Genomic DNA, 19,852 nt, shown 5'->3' with positions numbered 1-19,852 from the left:
CTGTCATATCTCTGTATTTCCTTCTTGTAGACTTGAAGCCTAGAGAAGAAACTGTCTAAAGAACTTGCTGCAAGAAAGATTTTCTTACAATGTATTGGGCTTTATGTTTCATAACATCTGTCAAGTCCCTAGAGTTCTATTAATTTGCAAAGCTAATCATAGATAACAGACTTTGCTATATTATTGTTTAAATTGATCCATACTATTGAACATATTTCTGGGACACAGTGTGACATTCCAATATGTGGATACACTCAGAAAGATCAGATCAGGTAGTTAATATGCCTGCTACTTCCAACATTTATCATTTCTTTGTATCAAAATCTTCTCTGCTATTTTGAGATACTAAATTAACTGTTATAACCTGTAGTTACCCTACTGTGTCATAGAACACTGAAGTTATTATTCTTAATTATTCCTATCCAGCTGTACTCCTACACTTATTAACCATTCCCTACCCCTCTCAACACCCTGTGCATATGCAGTGTGCCCTAGAGACCACTACGTATGCTTTATCATACTTTAAAATTAAAATGCTAGTACTTTCTGACTCTCATCCTTGTTTAGCACTTATCTTTCTGGTTTTTTTTTAAAAAGATTTATTTATTTTATTGCAAACAAAGTTTTACATGCAGGAGAGAGAAGGAAGGAAGGAGGGAGGGAAAAGAAGGGAGGAGAGGGTGGGAGGGAGAGAGAGAGACAGAGAAGATTTCCATCTGCTGGTTCACTTCTCAAATGGTGTAGTGGCCAGAGCTGAGAAACCAAGAACCAGGAGTGTCTTTCCAGGTCGTCCACAACCTGGGCTTAAAACATTCTGTGCTTAAGTCTGCTGCTTTCCCAAGCCATAAACAGGGAGCTGGATCGAAACTGGAGCAGCCCAGACCATATGGGATGCTGGTGCTTACAGGAAAAGGATTAGCCTATTCAGCCATGGCCCCTGCCCTCTTTAGCCATTAGCTTTGGTGTGATACCTTCTAATCTATTGACTTTTTTTTTTTTTTTTGCTATTTGATTTGCAAGAGAAGTTGTATAATTTGAGTTTGAGTACCCAATAATTAGTCAACCTGTGAGCTGACCTATATTCTAGTTCATTCCTAGCAAGCACTGTTCACTTGACAATGTCTGGCTTTAGAATTTAACTTATTCAGTATATGTTTTTCCTCACAATTTATAGAGACAATGCCTTTAACAGGTAGTGCTTCCTATCATGGTGTATGCATCCTTCAGTGTTTTTTATTTTAAAAGTAAACATTGCTTCACTTTAAGAAATACTACCTTTTCCCGGTATGGAAAATCTGGAGAGAGTTGAACAGTGAAGCAGGATATTTTCTAGTTTGTCTTAAATAATTTATTTTCAGTGCCAGTGAAATTTAGAGGTTAGCAAACTTGCCATATAAAGAATTCAAAATTGCATATCTAAAATGTATGCACTTATGAAATACCTACTAATTTCATGTACCATCTTTTTAGGCATATTCTTTGCAACCAAATAGAGACGAGTGCAGACTTATAGAACCAAAAGGGCTGCACTCTGCAACAGATTTTGACACAGTTATTAAGATCCCACAGAGAGAATACCTGGTTCAAACCTGGCTCCTTTGTTTACAATCAAGTTTCATGCTAAAGTATATTCTGAGAGGCAGGATAGTTCAAGTAACTCGATCCCTGCCATCCACATCTGGAACCCAAGTTGTATTCAAGGTTTATATTCAGCATGGTCCAGTCTGACAGTTAGAAGCATTTGGGGAACAAAGCATGAACTAACCTGTCTTCTTTTTCAAATAAAGTGAAAATATAAACAGTTTTAAATACCTAAAAACTGTATTTTTTAATAATGACCCAGCAACTTTGGACAAATCACTAAACCCTTTTTTGCCTTAGCCATCTTATCTATAAATCAGAAATAATGATGTATATTTTTCAAGATTGTTTGAGGATGTTAAACAGGCATATGCAATCCCTGGCATATATATTATGAGTCCAATACAGGTAATTAATGAAATTTTTCAGAATTGCCCTTTCTGCTTATTATATATCCAAACAAATCTTTGAATATTTACTGAAGCAAAAAGCTTTAGACTCTAACTTTGGAAGTTCCAAAATGAAAGTGTGGACTTCATTTTCATATTCATAGGGGCCTAGACCTTTTACTATTCCATTAAATATTTCCAAAATTTCTATTAGATCTAATAAAAGCCCACATTTTAAAGATCCAAATTATGCCATCTTTAGTGACGAGCATAGAAGGACCTAATCAATTTATTAAGTGACTGCAATTTCTACTGTTTTTGCAAATTGACAGCCGAATCAGGAGGTATGACAGGATGGTGCAAGTAAGGCTCGCGTTCAATGACTCTGGAATCTGGGAACCAGATGGGATTTGCTCCCTATTATCAGGAAGTGAGAGGAAGAGGGGAAGTAAAAGCTTGTGAGATTAAAAACTCAATATTCTTGAGGGAGACTGGCTGAGTTACAAAATAAAAAATCAGGTTGAAGTGATTTTAACTTAAAAAAGGTATATTGTTTATCTACAATTTTAAAGTGGTCCTCTCCTCAGGTAACCATTTAGCGTTTCTGTGGTTTTTCTTTGATGGAGCATGAGTGAGTGTGAAGCATTGTAACAGGTCTGACCATCGGTTTCTTTCATAAATCTCCTCCAGTGCATATGCTATGTGCCCTGGACAAGAACACTGCCCTTCGAGGCAGAGTGTTCTGCAACCCAGAGCACTGACTATGGGATTGGGAGCTCTTCGATCCTTTGTTTCTTCCAAAGACTAAGGTTAACTCTGTGGCAGACTGGTTCACAAAGTGAAGGAAATAACCTATCTGTGATGGACTAGGACTCAGCTGAGGTGTTATCTGATTACAAAGTTCATGACTATTGCTGAGCTCAGATAAGGAGAATGGCATAATTATTACCTAGACTCCCAGACTGTCCCTTTGAACATCAAATTCCACTTTGAGAAGTCTAGCATCATCTGAAGCAGGTAAAAACTCATATAGTTCAACATATCAACTGTTTTAAAAAATGTGGTTTATTTAGTCATTTGTCATTTATTGACCTCCTGTTGTTTGTGTCAGGTGCTATGCTAGGATGGGAATATAAAAGATGAGCTAAGGCTTGGTCCCGTTTGAAAGAGCTCAGAATATTGTGGAGCCACAGGTTGGTGTTGTGACTCAGTAGGCAAAGCTGCTACCTGCCATACCAACATCCCAGACTGCTCTGCTTCCAATCCAGCTACCTTCTAATGCACCTGCATAAGCAGCAAAAGATGATCCAAGTACTTGGAACCTTTCCACAAAAGTAGGTGACCTAGAAGGACTCCGCGGCCCCTGCTTCAACCTAGTCCAGTCCCAATTATTGTTGCCATTTGGGGAGAGAACCAGCAGATGGAAGATCTTGATTTGTCTCTCCGTCTCTCCCTCTCTGTTACTCTTCCTTTCAAATAAATATGTACTTTTAAACATATGGTAGAGATATACATATTTTACAAAAAGGATATCTGCAATATCTTTATGGGTCAATGAAAAGGGAGCAACCATTTAGGCCCAGGAAGGCATGATTCAGGAAATGCTTCAGAGATAAGAGTATGTATGGCTGGGGTCTGGAGTTTGTCCACCAAAGATGTGAAAGGAGCATCCACAGTACAGGGGTAGGTGGAGAGGGAGGAGAGGACATCTTTGGAGAAGTGCAACTAAATTGATTGGTCTAGAATGTAGGGTGCATCAGAGAATGGCTGGGAAACAGATGCACAAAGTTGTGAAAGTTCTCACCAAAGCAAAGAATTAGATTTTTTCTGCAAACATCAGAACTGTTTAGTTCCAAGGCAAGAAAGAAATCTGGTCTTGTGTTTGTTTTTGTTTTTTGCAGTATGTTATTTAGTAACAGATCTTAAGTGCCATTTATTCAACCTTTTTGTTACTCTTATTAGAATATTGAGACATAGATAAGGGGAATAACTTGATTCAAATCACAGAATATATTAGTAAAATTTGGTTCCATTGGAGTGAAAACACTGGAATATAAAAGTGATTAAATAAGATAATGTCCACTTCTGTCTGACCAAATGAAGTACATAATCTAAGGCAATGACAGATAAGGACCAGTTTCTGGTGATGTTCCTCTTCCATTCTTAGCATGTGGCTTCTATTTAGTGGTAACATTCAGCTGTTCTGTGTCCCCATGGACATATGGACCTACCCCTGCCTATTAGCACACTGCATTATACTTTCATCTCCATGGATAGAACAAAAGTCTCATACTGCAAAAAGAAAGCTGAGAGGTATATTTATTTTGGTTGTTCATACACTTGTCCATACACTCTGGGACTACCTATAGCAGGCGATCTGCATCAATGACATTTTGTGTAGAAGGTCAAGAGTTCCTGAAAGTATCGTCCCATCCAGGATGATGGCACAATTCAGGTGCTTTCCCCAATAAAAAGACCGAGGAGTGGAGCAAAAGGTTCAGTACTCTTTAGGGCTATTTCATAGAAGGGGCAGCCCAAAGGGGAAGAGGTAGTGCTGATGTATAGAAAGTACATACAACTAGATGAGGATTCTGTAGCAATTAGACCATTCTATGAGTAGAATGGACAACTTCCGAAAGCATCTTCTGCCTCTGGGCATAGGCAGTCTCAGGGGCTGGACAAGCCCAGTTATAAAAGGCAGGTGAGCATCACACTGACAGAACAGTTTTGAGTGTTCATCCTTAGAATTTACAACTTGCCATTGAATATAAGCTAATAATGCTATATACAGGCCCATAGTACAAAGAAGGTAATAAATAGTGCTGGCAATGAACAGAAGAATAGGAAATATTATTCATAAAAGAGGTTATATTACCCCCTCCTCAGGCAGTGTAGATGGAGATATTTAACTTCTAAAAAAAAGCATATTCAAGAGAAAGGTGACAGTGGGTGGAAAAACATGCAAAGACACAGAATACAAAGCATGGAAAAGCTAAAGGTGACAAGAGTGAAGACTGAGTTGGGGGAGGCACACGGAATAGGTGCTTGGAAAGAACATAAGACGATAACTTGTAGAGCCCTGAGAGTCAAATTAAAGTGTTTGGCATTTGCAATCAGTCACTGGCACCACAGCACAGGCGTGTAGGACGATCCTCTGGAAAAATGTCTTCCATCTACACATCTCCATTCTCCCCTGCCTTTGATAGTAAACATACTGTTAAGTTTTGCTTCCTAGCTGAAACTGAACACAGACTCCAAGCCACTGAATCATCTCAGATTTTTTTTCTTACCCACCAAAAACAACTCCAGCATGGCATGCATTTGAACAAACCAAACGTGATTTCGCTCTTCTAATTTTCAGAGCTTTTTTTGGCTGAATGCAGAGTGAGAAATTCATACCTTTTTCAAACAGTGTAGGTTCTTTCTCCCAATTCTTCTCCTCCATCTGGTTCTCTGGAGGCCTTGGAATCCAGCAAAGTGTGAGTTCACTGTGCTGAAATCCAAAAAAGACTGCTAAACTGTGAAGGAACATTTGCATTCCAGAGCAACTGAAAGGTAGTCCACAACACTTTTGCAATAGCAAGGGGAAAATATCTGTAGATTATGGCTCTTTCACCCTTCAGCAGTTACAGTATGGGAAACCCTGAACATGCTCACTGGGCCTCTCATACCTAGTCTTAGCCACATTTGGCTAGTGAGTGGCATTGGGGGGGGGGGGGTTGGAAGTGGAAGAAAGAGGAAGAAAAACATGAATTTATTCTTTTTCTAGTGTCAGACAATATTACAGCCAGGATACAATTAAAGGGGACCAGATCACTTCACCATCTTCTCTTTGAGCTCTGCACGAGGTTTGTTTCTCTTGAATGGCTTCTGGAGCTGAGTATTTGGCACACACATTAGTAGTGCTCTGTTGGGAAGGAAACCGCAGTCTTGATCCATGATCTTGGCATGTCATGATGGCCTTCTCAAGCTATTGTCTTCTACTGGCAGAAGTAAAATTAGAAGGCTTTGTTTTCAACAGAAGCCAAATGATTGCCAAATCTGTTCAAGTGATCTCTGGAGAATGGAAGTTAGCTTGTGGCCCCCTGGCTGTTCAAGTTGCCGCTCCCAGGAGTTAGAGGCTTAAAGTTTTCCCTTTCTTTTGAAAGAGGAGCAAGTTTGGTTTAAACAAGCTTTTCCATCATGCCCTGGAGTGCAAGGAGAGACCTTTCATGACCTTAGTTGTTTGGCTTACACCATTTGTGGCTTGCTATAATTTAGGAAGTAATTGCAATTCATAAAGCCAGGTAGAAAATAAACATCTTGGCAAGGCTGAGTTTTAGGCAGCTCTGAAGGGAACTGACTCATGAGTGGAATGGTACTGGGAACGTTTCTAGTCTCTGCTTGCAGAGCTTGAGTCTAATGGATGATTCAGAGTAGTTTAATTCTGATCTTAACTGTTCAGGCTGGCAGTCATTACTGTGTCTATGCCTAGTTGAAAACATCATCTCTTAAGCCTGGTTTCAGATCCTCCCCTGGATAGTTCAGTTACCCATGGTAGATAATACCATTAAATACAAGATGCATTACCCCACTTACTATGTTGCATTACTAACTTTGGATTATTCATATACTTTGGGAGAAATATGAGGCATTAATTTTGTTGAAATACACATTCTCATTGAGATAGGATCAAAGAAACCAAAGATGGGGAGAAACTTTAGATGCTGGATTATTTCATGGCATGCATTGATTTTTCATTCAACCTAGGGCCTGTTATATCTGATATCTTGCTCCAGAGGTTGTGAACACAGAGATGTCTGGAGCAGGCTAGTGAGACATAAACCATAGGCACTGCAACAACTAAATGTCATGAGGTGGTACCAGGTAGTGATAAAAACAATGATGAAAGATGCAAGGTAATGAGAGTCTGGCTCAGGAAAGGGCACTGCTTAAACAGAGTGAGTGATGCAAGACCATCTGGGGATGGTGATGAAACTGCAGGCATACCTGCAACAGTAGGTGCTACTGAGTAAATATTTGGGGTGGTCCCAAATGATCATCCCTTGACTAATCAGATAGTTATTGCGCTCTGTGCACAGACATCGTTCTAGAAATGAGATGAAGCTGTGAACAAGATAAAGAGCCTTTCCCTATTGACGTTTTTGTTCAGTCCTCAAACCCAGAATTTGAAGGGACCAAGAGATCTATTAACTTTAAGTCCCTCATTTCACAGGTGAAAGAACTGAGACTTAGAGAGGAAATGCTTTGTACAGGCCCCACTGTCGCTGGCTGGCCTTGGTAAGGTGAGAGTTTGGCCCTTCATTTCTCTTTGTCACTGAACCAGATGGGTTCTGTATAAACATCTAGTTCAACAATTCCAGTACCAAACAGTGCTCGGGTCAAGACTGTGATCCACATAAAGTCTTTTTTTTTTTTCCTTTCAACACCTGCTGTATTCTCTCAATTAAAGATAGTGTGATTGAAAATTGTTGAGAGATGCCTCACAGACAGAGGCATCAGAGCCTTAGTGGGATATAGATTATACTTAAGGAAAAAAAATCAGCTAAGTATATCTGGCAACCTATATACTCTGTCAGACTTCTCCATTCATACCTAAATTCATGGCATGTAACTGTTGCATCAATTATATGTTCCAAATATGTAAACTAGAGAACCATTACAAGAAAAAATTATTGAAAACAATCAAAATTAAAAAGAAAATATGTATTTTGTTTCAAACTTCAAAGTCAAGAGATTTTGGGCACTTTTGCCTGAATGTTATAATTGTCTGCTTTTCCCTACTAAGACAACTAGTGGAAATTAGGCTCAGTTGATTTCTCAGCAATTGATGACCTGAGGCAGGGGGATCACTTCTCATTGGGAACAGTAATTCTCTCTAAATAGAGCATCATAACAATATCTCCATCTCTATATTTTCTAAGTTTACCTCTCAATATGTCTTAGTTTATTTTATTCTTCCAGTGCTGATAGAGGGGAGAAAATGTTTACTATCCCATTCTATGTATCATAAAATAAACACCCAAGGGACTTAACAAATTTTGTTCAAAATGCAATGCAATTCAACTATGTCGGAAGTGAGTGCCTCAATAGAACTTGTCTGAGTATCTCTTAATATAGCTCTTGACAAGTTGCTGAAAGCAGGAATTGGGACAGGGGCACCCGAAACATCTAACTTTGGTTAAGCATAAGATTAGTTCCTCTGAAGTCTTAGGCAGAAAACGGGCAGTGTGTGACAGTCTTGCTTCGACACTTGTAAAGCCCAATCTAATGACTTTCCACTAGTGATGTAAATCATTGTTAATTCTGACATATTCTTATTTACAAAGATCAGAACATCAAAGAGATATTTCAGTATTCCAAAACTGAAGCAACGTGAAATAGGGCAGAGTATTACATAGAATATACACATCATCAAAGTCCTGAGTTCTGCTCTCTGAGAGAATAGTAAAAACATTAAAGAAGTTGGCTTCCATGAAGGTAGTATTCTTATGTGTCAGGTGAGGAGATTGGACTAATTAGATACATTCAGTAATTTTTTTGAGCTCAGCCAGACTGTGTATTTATAATGATGGCAGAGATAAACATCTTGGTGATCAGAAAACTAGACAGAAATTTATCAGAGAAACCTGTAATTGAAGGACAGTGTGGAACAGAAAAATGAGCTTTGTTCTTCAACTTAGCAAACCACATTTAGAGTCTAATGGCATAGAATTAGGATAAGAACTCTATTTCAGATGGTGTGCAATTAGCAAACCATAAGGACTTGTTTACATCAAGATATCACGCTCTGTTCATTGGATATGTAAGAGACTTTAAGTTACTGTATGAAAAATAATATGTATATCCAGACCATAATATTTACATACAAGAACTGCTTTTCCACAAAATTTCCAGCAGGCAGTAGGAAAACCTGCTAGAAGCCAGAAGCCATTTTGTGTTATACTAGTAATCCCAGAGTATTATTTCCAGGATCTTTAAATAATCCACATAAAATCTTTTTTAAAAAAAACACAGATAAAATATATAATTGATGACAAGGAAAATAAAATATGTAAATGTACTAGTTATGCATGCTAACTTAACTGAACAATCAAGGAGGGAACAGATATTGTGGTGAGGTAGGCTCAGCCGCTGCTTGGGATGTCCATATCCCAAAGCACAGCGAACAGGACCAAGTATTGCCTCCATGTCAAAGCCAGTTTTCTGTTACTGTACCTTCTCTGCCATCTACATGGGAGATGGATAGAGTTCCAGGCTCCAGGCTTCACCTTGGCCTGGTCCAGGATATTGTGGATTTCTGAGGTGTAAGCCAGAAGACAGAAAAATCCCTCTCTTCTGCTTTTCACCCTCTCAGTGTCATATTAATTTATAGAAATTAACAAACACTTTGAAAATAATCGAGGGATGCAGGGCTAATCCAATGTATGTCATAATCCCTAATAGCATAAGGGAATTGTATAAAATGAACATTGATTCGATAGCAGCCATCGAGTACTTGTATGTAATGTGATATTTGATCCTCCCAACACTGCAATGTGCAAATTTTCAATCTTGTAATCTTTGGAAGAATCCAAAGGCCAGCAAGGTGGAGAAAATCACCTAGACTTTTGAATCTGGGTCTCCTGAATGTGTCGCTTCTACTTCTACTTTTGTGACAGATTCTTGAGTTAGTAAGTCCTTGAAAATATCAGGAAGGAAAATCTCTGACTTGGTTGCAAGGAAAGGAATTCTATTTTTTTCCCTCTCAAAATACTCTCAGTAGCATTGTATTATCTTTTAATTTTGGCCTTGGCAAGAAGGCCTGACAAACATTCATTAGATATCACCTATTTCTATCACCCACATGTCTCAAGGGTTATGACACATTCTAGAAGTGCTTTAGAACCCAGTGCATTTAAAGGTAAAGTCTCACATAGACACGGAGTACTTCTCTTTTATGCCTTAAAGTAGAAAAAATAGCCTTTAGTAGGAATTTTTTTCTGATTGACTAAAGTTCAAATCATAATCCCAACTCCAATCTGTAAGCATATGCAACAATGTAATTAATTTACTTTGTAAAGAATATGATTGTAGTTTCTGACAAAATGTCATCATCGAATCATCCTAATAAGTTTGTCCTTTTCGTTGGCTATTTTTCCTTATGGTGTCAGGATGTATTTCTTAACTTTGGAATCAGTTTACATAGTTTTAGTAGGAAATCCTTTTAGCAGTTTCTTTTCTGAATTCTGTGTGAACAGTAATGTGTGCAGCTTTGTCAAGTTGTTTCTTACATGGTGCTCATGTCAAGCAATGTTAAGCTGGTCTTCACCATTGCTAATACACAATTTTACAAAAATTGTATTACACTGATCTACCTGTGAAATGAGTTTTATTTCAAGGCAGGCCTACCGGAGACTCTCTTTTTCAGAATGACTAAGCAGTGAAGACTCTTGTTGTAATACATTAATCTTAAAACATGTTAAAATTCCACAGCATGTTAAAGCACTTTTTTTCAACTGTCACATCAAATCCTACCTAGAGTCAAGAACCCCCAGGATCCTGCCTGCTCTCTGCATTCATAAATAGCTGTTCTATTCTGTTTCCATCACACATGACTCATGCCTCCATAATAACAATTTCTACTGCCCTTTGCTTGAATTGGTCATTATAGATATGTCTCCCTCTCCGCACGTTGGAAGCCTCCAAGGGCAAGGATGGCATCTTTGTTTCCCTCTTTTCCTGCCAGCTTGTTGAAAGTTTTGTTCCACTGTAGGATTTCTAGTGTTAGGTTAACCGAAGAGGTGGTTTTGCTCTTCAGATAAGCCTATGAAAAGTTGGTTTAAAGTGAATTTTTAAAAAAATAAATAAAAATTGAAATTCTTTGAATTTTCAGTTTTGTGTTGCATAGGTATCACTTTTTGACTTCATGTTATGGATCACAATACAGGCTCAAGAGAATATTGTATAAAATTACCTTCAGGCTATATGTATAAGGTGTATAGGAGACCTAAGTGAATCTTTTGTTTAGGCTTGGATCCTTACTCTAAGATACATCAATATAAATATCTATCTATCTATCTGTCGGAATTCCAAAATTAGCAAATAATCTGAAATCTGTAGCACTTTTCATCCCAACCATTCAGATAAGGAATGCTCAAATGTGTACTTAAATTCAGCCAACAACATTGGCATTTCAAGAGTAATTTCCTGAATCACAGCTGTGTTCTCTCTTTACTGTACCACTTTGCCATTCTTTTGAAAGAAATTGCACTTGAACCAAGCTTCTCAGCTTTTTCACACCACAGTACTTGTAGTTATAACGTCTGGGATTCATTCAGCACACTGGAGGAAGTAGATGAGATTTCTGTCCATCCAAGATGACCACCTAGGGACTTTGGAACCTCTCCTAGTTCCTGACCATCCCCAATAATGGTACCCTTGAAAAGCACTGTCTTAGTCTGCCAGCTGAGATGCTCTGGGCTAGAAAATTATTATGCATGGTTAAAGAAAATCATTTTATGTTAAGTACTTACTCTGTGTTTGTTTATTCACTAGCTAGCCAGTATTTGTGGAACGTAAATTTATGTCAACATACTGCTATAAATGGCTGAGGACCCAACAGTTAGTGTTTTATCTTTCCTTGTAGGAGTCAGGGTGACAAATCTCTTAAGGTCTCAACAGGTTTCAAGGTTGTAAGCTCTTTGAATGCTTTCTATTTGCTATATAAAGTGTGAGTGCTAAAACACAGAATGATTTGTAATGTGGTGCAGCAGAGGGAGTCTCACCGGACTGGCAATTCAGGAACTGGAAAGGGGTGTATTCTAACTCTCTAGATGCCTTGTTTTATTGTCTGAATCTTCAAACAAGCTTCTTGATTTAAAACACATGACAATGAACACATTTATATTCCCATGTGATATTACAAGTAGTAATATTCTATTTTCCGTATTGCTTAACTAGCAATTAATGCTTCTGGTACTTAGATACTTCATTAATATCCATCTAATGCTTCCAACTCTTCTTCTGCGAGTTAGAAATATTCACAGTATTCAAGTATATAAATGATAAACTTGATTTTATATGTAATTTGAAAATAGTTTCATTTGAAATTTTGTGTACAAGTTTTGTTTGTGAAAGTTTTTAAATTATTATTGTCACTTCCTTTAAAAAGCATTTATTTGAAAGGATAGGGTTACAGAGAGAGGTCTTTCTTCTGCTGGTTGCCATCCCAAATGGCTGCAACAGCCAGGGCTGGGCCATACTAAAACCAGGAGCTTTTTCCAGATCTCCCACATGGATGCAGGAGCCCAAATACTTGGGTGATCTTCTACTGCTTTGCAATGGGCATTAACAGGGAACAGGATTCGAAATGGAGCAGCCAGAACTCAAGCCAGCACCCATTTGGGATAGCAGCAAAGCATAACGTGCTATGCTATAACACAGGTCTTCACTTCTTTGTTTTTATTTACAACGTGATGCCATCCTGTCAAGGTGTGTTGAAAAGTTTGTGCCCTTCAACAACTGATTTCCTGCCTGTATGTTTCTGCTACTCATATCTATCACTTAAACCATCATAGTTCATTGCAGTAACTGCCTAAAACTTTCTGTAAACAATTCCTCAAAGAATGCCTGCTGCAAAAGATCAACAGATTATTCATTCAGCTTAGGCCAACCCCCACCATCCCCAAGCTGCTTACCAGTTACCCACTGTGTGTTGTGAACTATGTTGGCCTTGGTCAAGGATGGTCAGGGTTGCAGATGCTGTGATGTGCTTCTCTGACAATCTAGGAGACCAAGGTTCTCATTCCCCAGACTGTTGGGAGTGCTAAAGCACAACAGTTTATAGTTGAATCCTTCCTGGTAATTACCTTCATTTTAAGGGTACCTGCTGGTCCAAGATTTCCCCTAGCAGTCAATACTGATTGCAGATTCAGGGAATGTAAGACTTTATTCTTCAGTACAAAGGAGGATGGCATTCACGGATAAACCAGCTTAGTTTTCCATAATGCCATCAGAGAAAAGTCTTGGTTATAGCCATAACTGAGCTCCTCTTTCTGCCCAGGTGATCCCCCAAGCTCCCCCAGGTGATGACAAGGACACTCACTGATCAGCTCCAATCATCTAATCTTTGTTGCCGAGTCTTTTCTAGCAAACTAAACCTCAGACTATGGTTCCTTGTAGGGAGGGAGGACCTGGAGGTCCACTTGAGACACTAAGAACATTGTATTCATGTGTCATCCATCCTGTGGCAGTGCAATAAGTTACTTATTTTATTGAAAGTATGAATGACACTTGAACTTCCTTTTGAAGAATGAATGGGAATTTTCCAAATAAATTAAAAGGTGGGAAGTATCTTGGTTTATCAAAGAATGTCCCTTATTACAGATTTGGCACAGAGCATAGAATTGAGGCTGGACTGTGTGACCCAGTAGGGAGAGCAGTAGAGGAGGATCAGGGTAGGTGACTTCTAAAGATGTGGAAGATTTTTCAGCTGGAAAGTGCTCTATCTCCTATGTCCCCACCTGTCCAGCATCAAAGCCATATTTCCGCCTGCAAGGAATGATTTGAATAGATACATTGAATAGTTTCTCTATCCTTCAAATCCACATTTTAATTAACCATTTAACACTTCAGAAAAGCTTACTATTTATATGGTGAGTATATATCTTTTTGTCAGGCCTGAAAACAACCATGTGGAAGAAAACAGAAAGATTTCTATCTGTGGTACTTAAAATGCTATGATTAGCAGTTTCTCAAATTATAACTGGGAAGACTATGCAGTGTAGTAGCCCAGGTTTCTAACAGGCAAGTTCTTTCTTCAAACCACTACAGCATTATCCAGTTGTTTCTATATTTCTGATCATGGAAATGTTGACCTTTCCCTATTCTGTTAATTCTGATATATCATAGAGTGTTAAAATTGCAGAATTGAAATTATCATTTCACAGTTGAGAAAACTGAGGTTTTGAGAGGAAAAAATTATATAGCAGATTTTGTTGAAGATTTTTATGTTTTTGAAAGGAAGAGTTAGAGAGGGAGGTCCAAGTTCTAAGATCATCCTCTGTTTTCCCAGGCACATTAGCAGGGAGCCAGATCAGAAGTGGAACAGCCAGGATTCAAACTAATACCCATATAGGATGCCATTGATGAAGGTGGTAGCTTACTGTGCTATGTCATAACACTAGGCATATACATTGGATATTGATAAAAACCAAAATGACAATTCATATTTCTCATCTAACAATTTCCCCTCTGTACAACTCCATAATGAATTTCTCTGTTCCTTCTGTGAATTACTGGGCATTAAAAAAAACTGGGCATTACTTCCACCTAACTGGTCTCTGCTCCTCCTGAGATGGGAGCCTAGCTAGAGGAGTTCCCAGCACTTGCCTCCCTAACATTGTAAAGGCTTCTGTTTTCTAGGAGGGGAAGTGTTGTATGTTCCTAGCGGGCCAGAGTCTGAAAGGCGTGTCCTCCTCCATCATTTGCTAACATAAGCTGTCAGTAAATTACAACATGCATTTCCTGATTCGGGGGCATTTTATAATAGTCCCACACTCTTGGCATGTTTTACTTCCTTTTCCTTTGCAGCAGAGATGTTCAAATTAGCCTGTCCTTTGAACAGACTCTCCATAGACCATAAACTCTTCTCCTGAGAAACTTGACTAAACCTTCTATGCTGCTGCTGCGTTTCAGTAAATGAGCTGAATCTGGCAGCCAGGCCTCACTGCAAACAAAAACATTTTCTGGTTAAGCATTTTCTGGTTTGTTCAACTCCATGACAGGGCTAGCTTTAAAACAGTTTTTTAAACCCACGAAGGAGCAAAACACAAGGCTCGGGAAACCAATTTCCAGCCACATTAGCTCAGCTCATCTCAGTGGAAAAGCAGCAGGACCCTGCTTCACCAGACCATCATCGTCATCACTGGCAGACGCTCATCCTATGCATGTCTGCTATTTTAATTTCACCACTTCAGAATGGGGCAAGAAAATAGGTTAATAGTTTCCATGAGTTTAGACTATGACCAGAAGCATGCTGAGCAATTTCAGAACCTCGGGCAACCACAGTTATGAGGGGAAGATGATGATGATGATGATAGATTAACCAATTCATCTTGGAATGGGTTCCAGAGTCAGGGATTCAAGCCAGCACTGTGCGGGAGGGATGTAAACAGTATTCTTTCATTCACTCTTTTGCACGTATTTATCCTTAGCATGTTTTTATTCTATTGCAATATGGACAGAAAAATCCATTCTTTAGACTCGGTCCTTTCCCTTGATGAAGTTACAGTAGAGTCAAAGAAATAAACATATGCACATGTAATTTTAATGAAGTACACACTGAATGTTGTCAGAAAAATGCTCAGGATGGGAGAGAAAGAGGCAGTTCATTCTCAGTGCGTAATGGAGAAAAAAATTCACAAGTATATGCCTCTGACCTATACCTTCAAATGGCAGAATGGCAAAGTGCAGGTCATGTAAGGCATTGGTTCAGGTACAAAAACTGTGAATGCTTGTCACAAGGACACACCCTGACATGTTAGAGACTAAGCCTAGACAGAGAGTTGAACACTACCTAGGCACTTATGTCTGTGCATCATAGAGCTGTAAAGCCTTGTTACCTGGAAAAGTATTTTGTCACCTCCGAGTTTTAGAAATATTTGGGGTCACTGTGGAAGCAAATTATGGGAAGTAACAGGCAAACAGTGTAGGAAATCCTGATGCCATTGCTGTAAGTCACATCTGAAAGTTAGTTACACACACCTTGCCTCACAAACATTTAGAGATTCACATTGTAAGAATGCAGCTGCTCCTTAATTTTCACATCTCATTCAGGCTTGTATTTTCCCTATTCATTCCACATCCTAGGTTTTCCCAGTTTGAAACCCAGTGAGTCAGGCAACATAGCTACTCTGCTTGGTAAAAGGATGAAATTCACAGGAAGGATGGAAATCCTGAGTCCCACCTCACTCAGTGGTGTGTGTTTTAAAGGGTAGAACTTTTTCACTAGGACAGCATGTGACGTAGCAGTTTAAAACACCACTTGGATAACCAAGATTCCATATTGAGATGCCTAGGTCTTGGTTACCAGACAGACCACTCTGAAAAATTAGGGACCTTAGGGACTTCACTGTTTTAATGATGACTCACCTTTTAGGAGCTACAGTGAAATATCCTTCATGGATATTAAACTTCAGGCTCACTTACCATCCATTGTAGTTAAACAAAATTTACTACAACAAAACTGTGTCCATCTGTTTACATGTATCTGACTGTTCACCTCATAAGGGCAAAATTAAGTTGTTCTAATACAAATATTTATAATGCAAAAACTTACAGCAATGTTCAATATCACACTTGCTATCATGGGAATGAACAAGGGTAAAAGTCAGAGAATTGTAATCCTCAATCCTGGATTTAATACCCACACCCTAGGTGACTTTAGTAATTTGACTTGACCTGTCTAGGTTTTTTTTTTTTCTGTTAAAGATTTGAGTGAACTTCAAAGAGATGATGGAAATGGAATTAAAATATGTATGTATATGGGGGCAAAAATATTTGAAAATCCATGTATGGTTTTTTTCACCAAGTTTCCACTGACTTTTTGAGGACCCCTCATATGTACTACTCTGTATTCCTGAGAATTCATGACAAGTTCAGTGTGTTTTGAAAACATATTTGTGATATCCACACAGCTGCCTTGAATTGCAGCCCAACCATGACATTTTTCTTTCCCTCCATAGAACACGCTGGAACGGTGCAACGTGTGCTCCAAGCCCATCATGGAGCGTATTCTTCGTGCCACTGGGAAGGCCTATCACCCTCACTGCTTCACCTGCGTGATGTGCCATCGCAGCCTGGATGGGATCCCCTTTACTGTGGATGCTGGCGGGCTCATTCATTGCATCGAGGACTTCCACAAGTAAGCAACCTATTTTCCCTTGAAATCTGTCTGTCCTGATTTGGGCTCCACATTCTAGGCTCTCAAGAAATAGCAGAACATTACAACCTTATTGATTTTCCATCCACGATAGGAATTCATATCAGGACATGCATGTGGACATCCAGCTTCACTTCTGCTCAGTGCTACCTTGAGGTTTGTCCATCACGTCTGTGTGTGGTTCTAGTTGTGTAAACATTGATTCAGTTGCCCAATATACATGTGTGAAAGTGGCAGAATCTTATGCTAAACATGAATAAGATATGTGACATTTGAAAAATTACCCAACTTCTCAGCGCTCTTCAATTTGGTCACCACACCAAACCCTGCGCGGAAGCACTGTCAACTCGGACAGCCCAGGGTTCTTTCTAGAACTTACCTCCACATCCCTGACTGAACAAGTGGGAGCCTCAAGCTCTTCCGGTTGTAGGCCTCTTGCATTCATTCAAAAACAGCCTATGCCACCAATGACAAATTCACATGTTTCCCAGCCTCTCTGCCTACCCAAATGTTTTCTTCCTCTTGCCATTTTCTAATGAAGAGAATTAGTAAAGTCTTGTGCCATTATTAAAGGAGGAATACAAAGTAGGGTGCTAGTATCATGAGTATGGAAAAATATGTCCCTCATTCCGTTAGGATAGTTGGAATTTTCATTTGGAGAATTATACAGTTGTGTCCTTTGCCTGTTTTTATATGGACAGTTAGTGAGTTGCAGTGTATTTTTAGAGGGCTAGATGAATGTTATGAGCACGTCTATGAATGGTTGACACAAAGATCTCCAACTTAGGCATGCTAGGTGCTGGCCTTTCACTTTGTCATTCTGCCTATGAGGGGAAGCCCACATTGCTCACCTTCCTGGGAATGGCATCCAAATGTGCAGCCTTGTGGGATACGTTTTCACCACTCTGTTGATGGTCAGCAACGAGGGGGTGCTTTCCACAAGCAGTTGGGTGACCTGAGACTCATGTTTAGAAAACGAATTTCATGACCACCTTCCAGGAAGCAAGAAAAGTGAAAAGCTCAGAAGATGTGAGACTGAATGAATTAAAAATCTAAAAAAATAAAAGGCAGAATTTCTCAACCCGAATTAGACAAGGAAAAGCTCACTTTTAAAGGGCAGTCACAGCATAAATTGTTCTTCACGTTATTGATATTTTTAGCTTGTAATTACACATAAAAAAAAACCTGCATCTATTTAAGGGAAGTGAAAAGATACCAACAGGGGAGTGTGTTTCTGTCACGGCTTCTCTCTTTTCTTAGACTAACACTAATCCAAGAAAGACTGATAGATATAATCAGAGCACACATGTTTCTGTTGCTGGAAAAGACTGATAGCTTATACCCCTCAATTAAAACAGGAAATCAATTCTGACAAATGTAAGTTTATATCCATGCCATTTATCTTTCATAGGGGTGGGGAGCATAATTAGAGACTTGCGACTAGTGACATAAGTGTGTGGGTCTGAAAGCTCCAAAAAAGCAGACTTGAGTAACAAGAGGAAAAAAAAATTCAAACATCAGCTATCCCCACCGCTAGTCCAATGCGTGTTGGAATATAAATTATTTTTTAAAAATAATGTCTGCATGATTGATGGGTATATAGCAAGAAAAGCTTTTTGATCATTTCTCCCTTTCTCAGAGGAAAACAAGAGAACATTTTACAGAACTTTCTGAGCCTTGAACTTCCCAGAACACAAAGCAGCTAAAAGCCTAGTGCAGACTGAACATTGCAAGGCGAGGTAGACAAAGGACTACCAGCAACTTCCTTGTCAGTATTGTTGTTGCTCCTTCTGAATTGTGGTTTCTGGAAAGATTTTATTTATTGGGTTCACTTTCATTTACAATGATAAAGAACCTATTCTGTGCCAATGATTGTGCTAAGAGTTGATAGTAGCTGAGAACCATTTGTCTGCCTGTGTCTCTGAGAGATGCCATGTTGGGAAGGAGCTTGCCAAGAGGAAGGCAGACATTCCACCCAGACATCACTACAGAAAGGGCCAGATGCCAGGAGGCAGGTCCAGGTTAGGCCTTGCACTGGCAATCAGAAGAGGTGACTTGGCCCTAGTGTCCTAGCAGGTTTCAGAAAGTAAAATTCTAAGAGTGAGTTAAGTGGAAAACAAGGAGTGTCTTCAAGGAAGGATGTAGGGGGTAGTCCATTAGCAAGGTTTCAAAAAAGAGTAGTGGGAGGCTTTGATACATGAAACATAAATTTGAGACCAAATGGGCCATCCCCTCTATTCCACCTTTGGTCAACCTTGGCTGGTGTCCTCCAGGCTTTTGATGTGAATTCTTCCATTTGTGTCATTGTAGAGTGCCAACTTAGCTCCTAGAAACACATACATGCTCATGCACTTTCTCACTTCATATAAGTCATCATCTTTTTTTTTCCAATGGACAAATAAGAAGTGTGCATGTCTCTGGAACACAGTGTGATGCTTGTGCACCTTTACTCACTGTGTATTGATAAAGGCAAGATACATAGGTTATCCACTATCTAGCACTTCTTTGTGGAATCAAAATCCTCTTCTAATTCTCGTTATATTACATAACAATCACCCTTTTTGTAACAGCAAAGCATATTGTACTCCTATCTAGCTGTGACACTGTGCCTATCCACCAATCTGGCTTGAGTGCATTCTCTGGCTCTGTGGTAACCACTGTTACCACAACAGGATTATCACTAGTCTATCTTAAGCCTATAAACCAAGCATTTTTAGACTCTAAAATGAGTAGAATTGTGCAATGTTTATCTTTCTGTAAGTGGCCTCTTAACATTGTGATCTTGGAATCTATCTATAACATTGCAAGTTATAGGATTCCATCCTGCTATGAATTATACTCCATTGTACATATGAGCCCTTTCTTTCATCCATTGATAAACTCAGTTGATTCTGTGTCTCCGACACTGATTATTGGGAGAGCTGAACATAGTTATATTTTTAATTTTTGAAGAACCTTC

The 19,852-nt window shown here is 39.1% G+C and overlaps 1 protein-coding gene across 6 annotated transcripts in view; it reads left to right on the top strand.

The window, feature by feature from the left end:
- Positions 1-19,852, top strand: part of LOC121167276 (lipoma-preferred partner) — a 688,035-nt gene that overhangs the window by 647,133 nt on the left and 21,050 nt on the right. For all 6 annotated transcript variants that reach the window (XM_040996717.1, XM_040996718.1, XM_040996716.1 and 3 more), the window contains one exon: positions 16,697-16,875. In XM_040996717.1, the coding sequence (XP_040852651.1) occupies positions 16,697-16,875 (179 nt within the window). The remainder of the gene's footprint in view (positions 1-16,696; positions 16,876-19,852) is intronic.

This window comes from Ochotona curzoniae, unplaced genomic scaffold (assembly GCF_017591425.1).
Source record: "Ochotona curzoniae isolate NIBS_2020 unplaced genomic scaffold, NIBS_Ocur_1.0 patch359, whole genome shotgun sequence".
Lineage (NCBI taxonomy): Eukaryota > Metazoa > Chordata > Mammalia > Lagomorpha > Ochotonidae > Ochotona > Ochotona curzoniae.
Note: the sequence above shows the minus strand (reverse complement) of the source record. Positions and strands in the feature narration are given on the sequence as shown.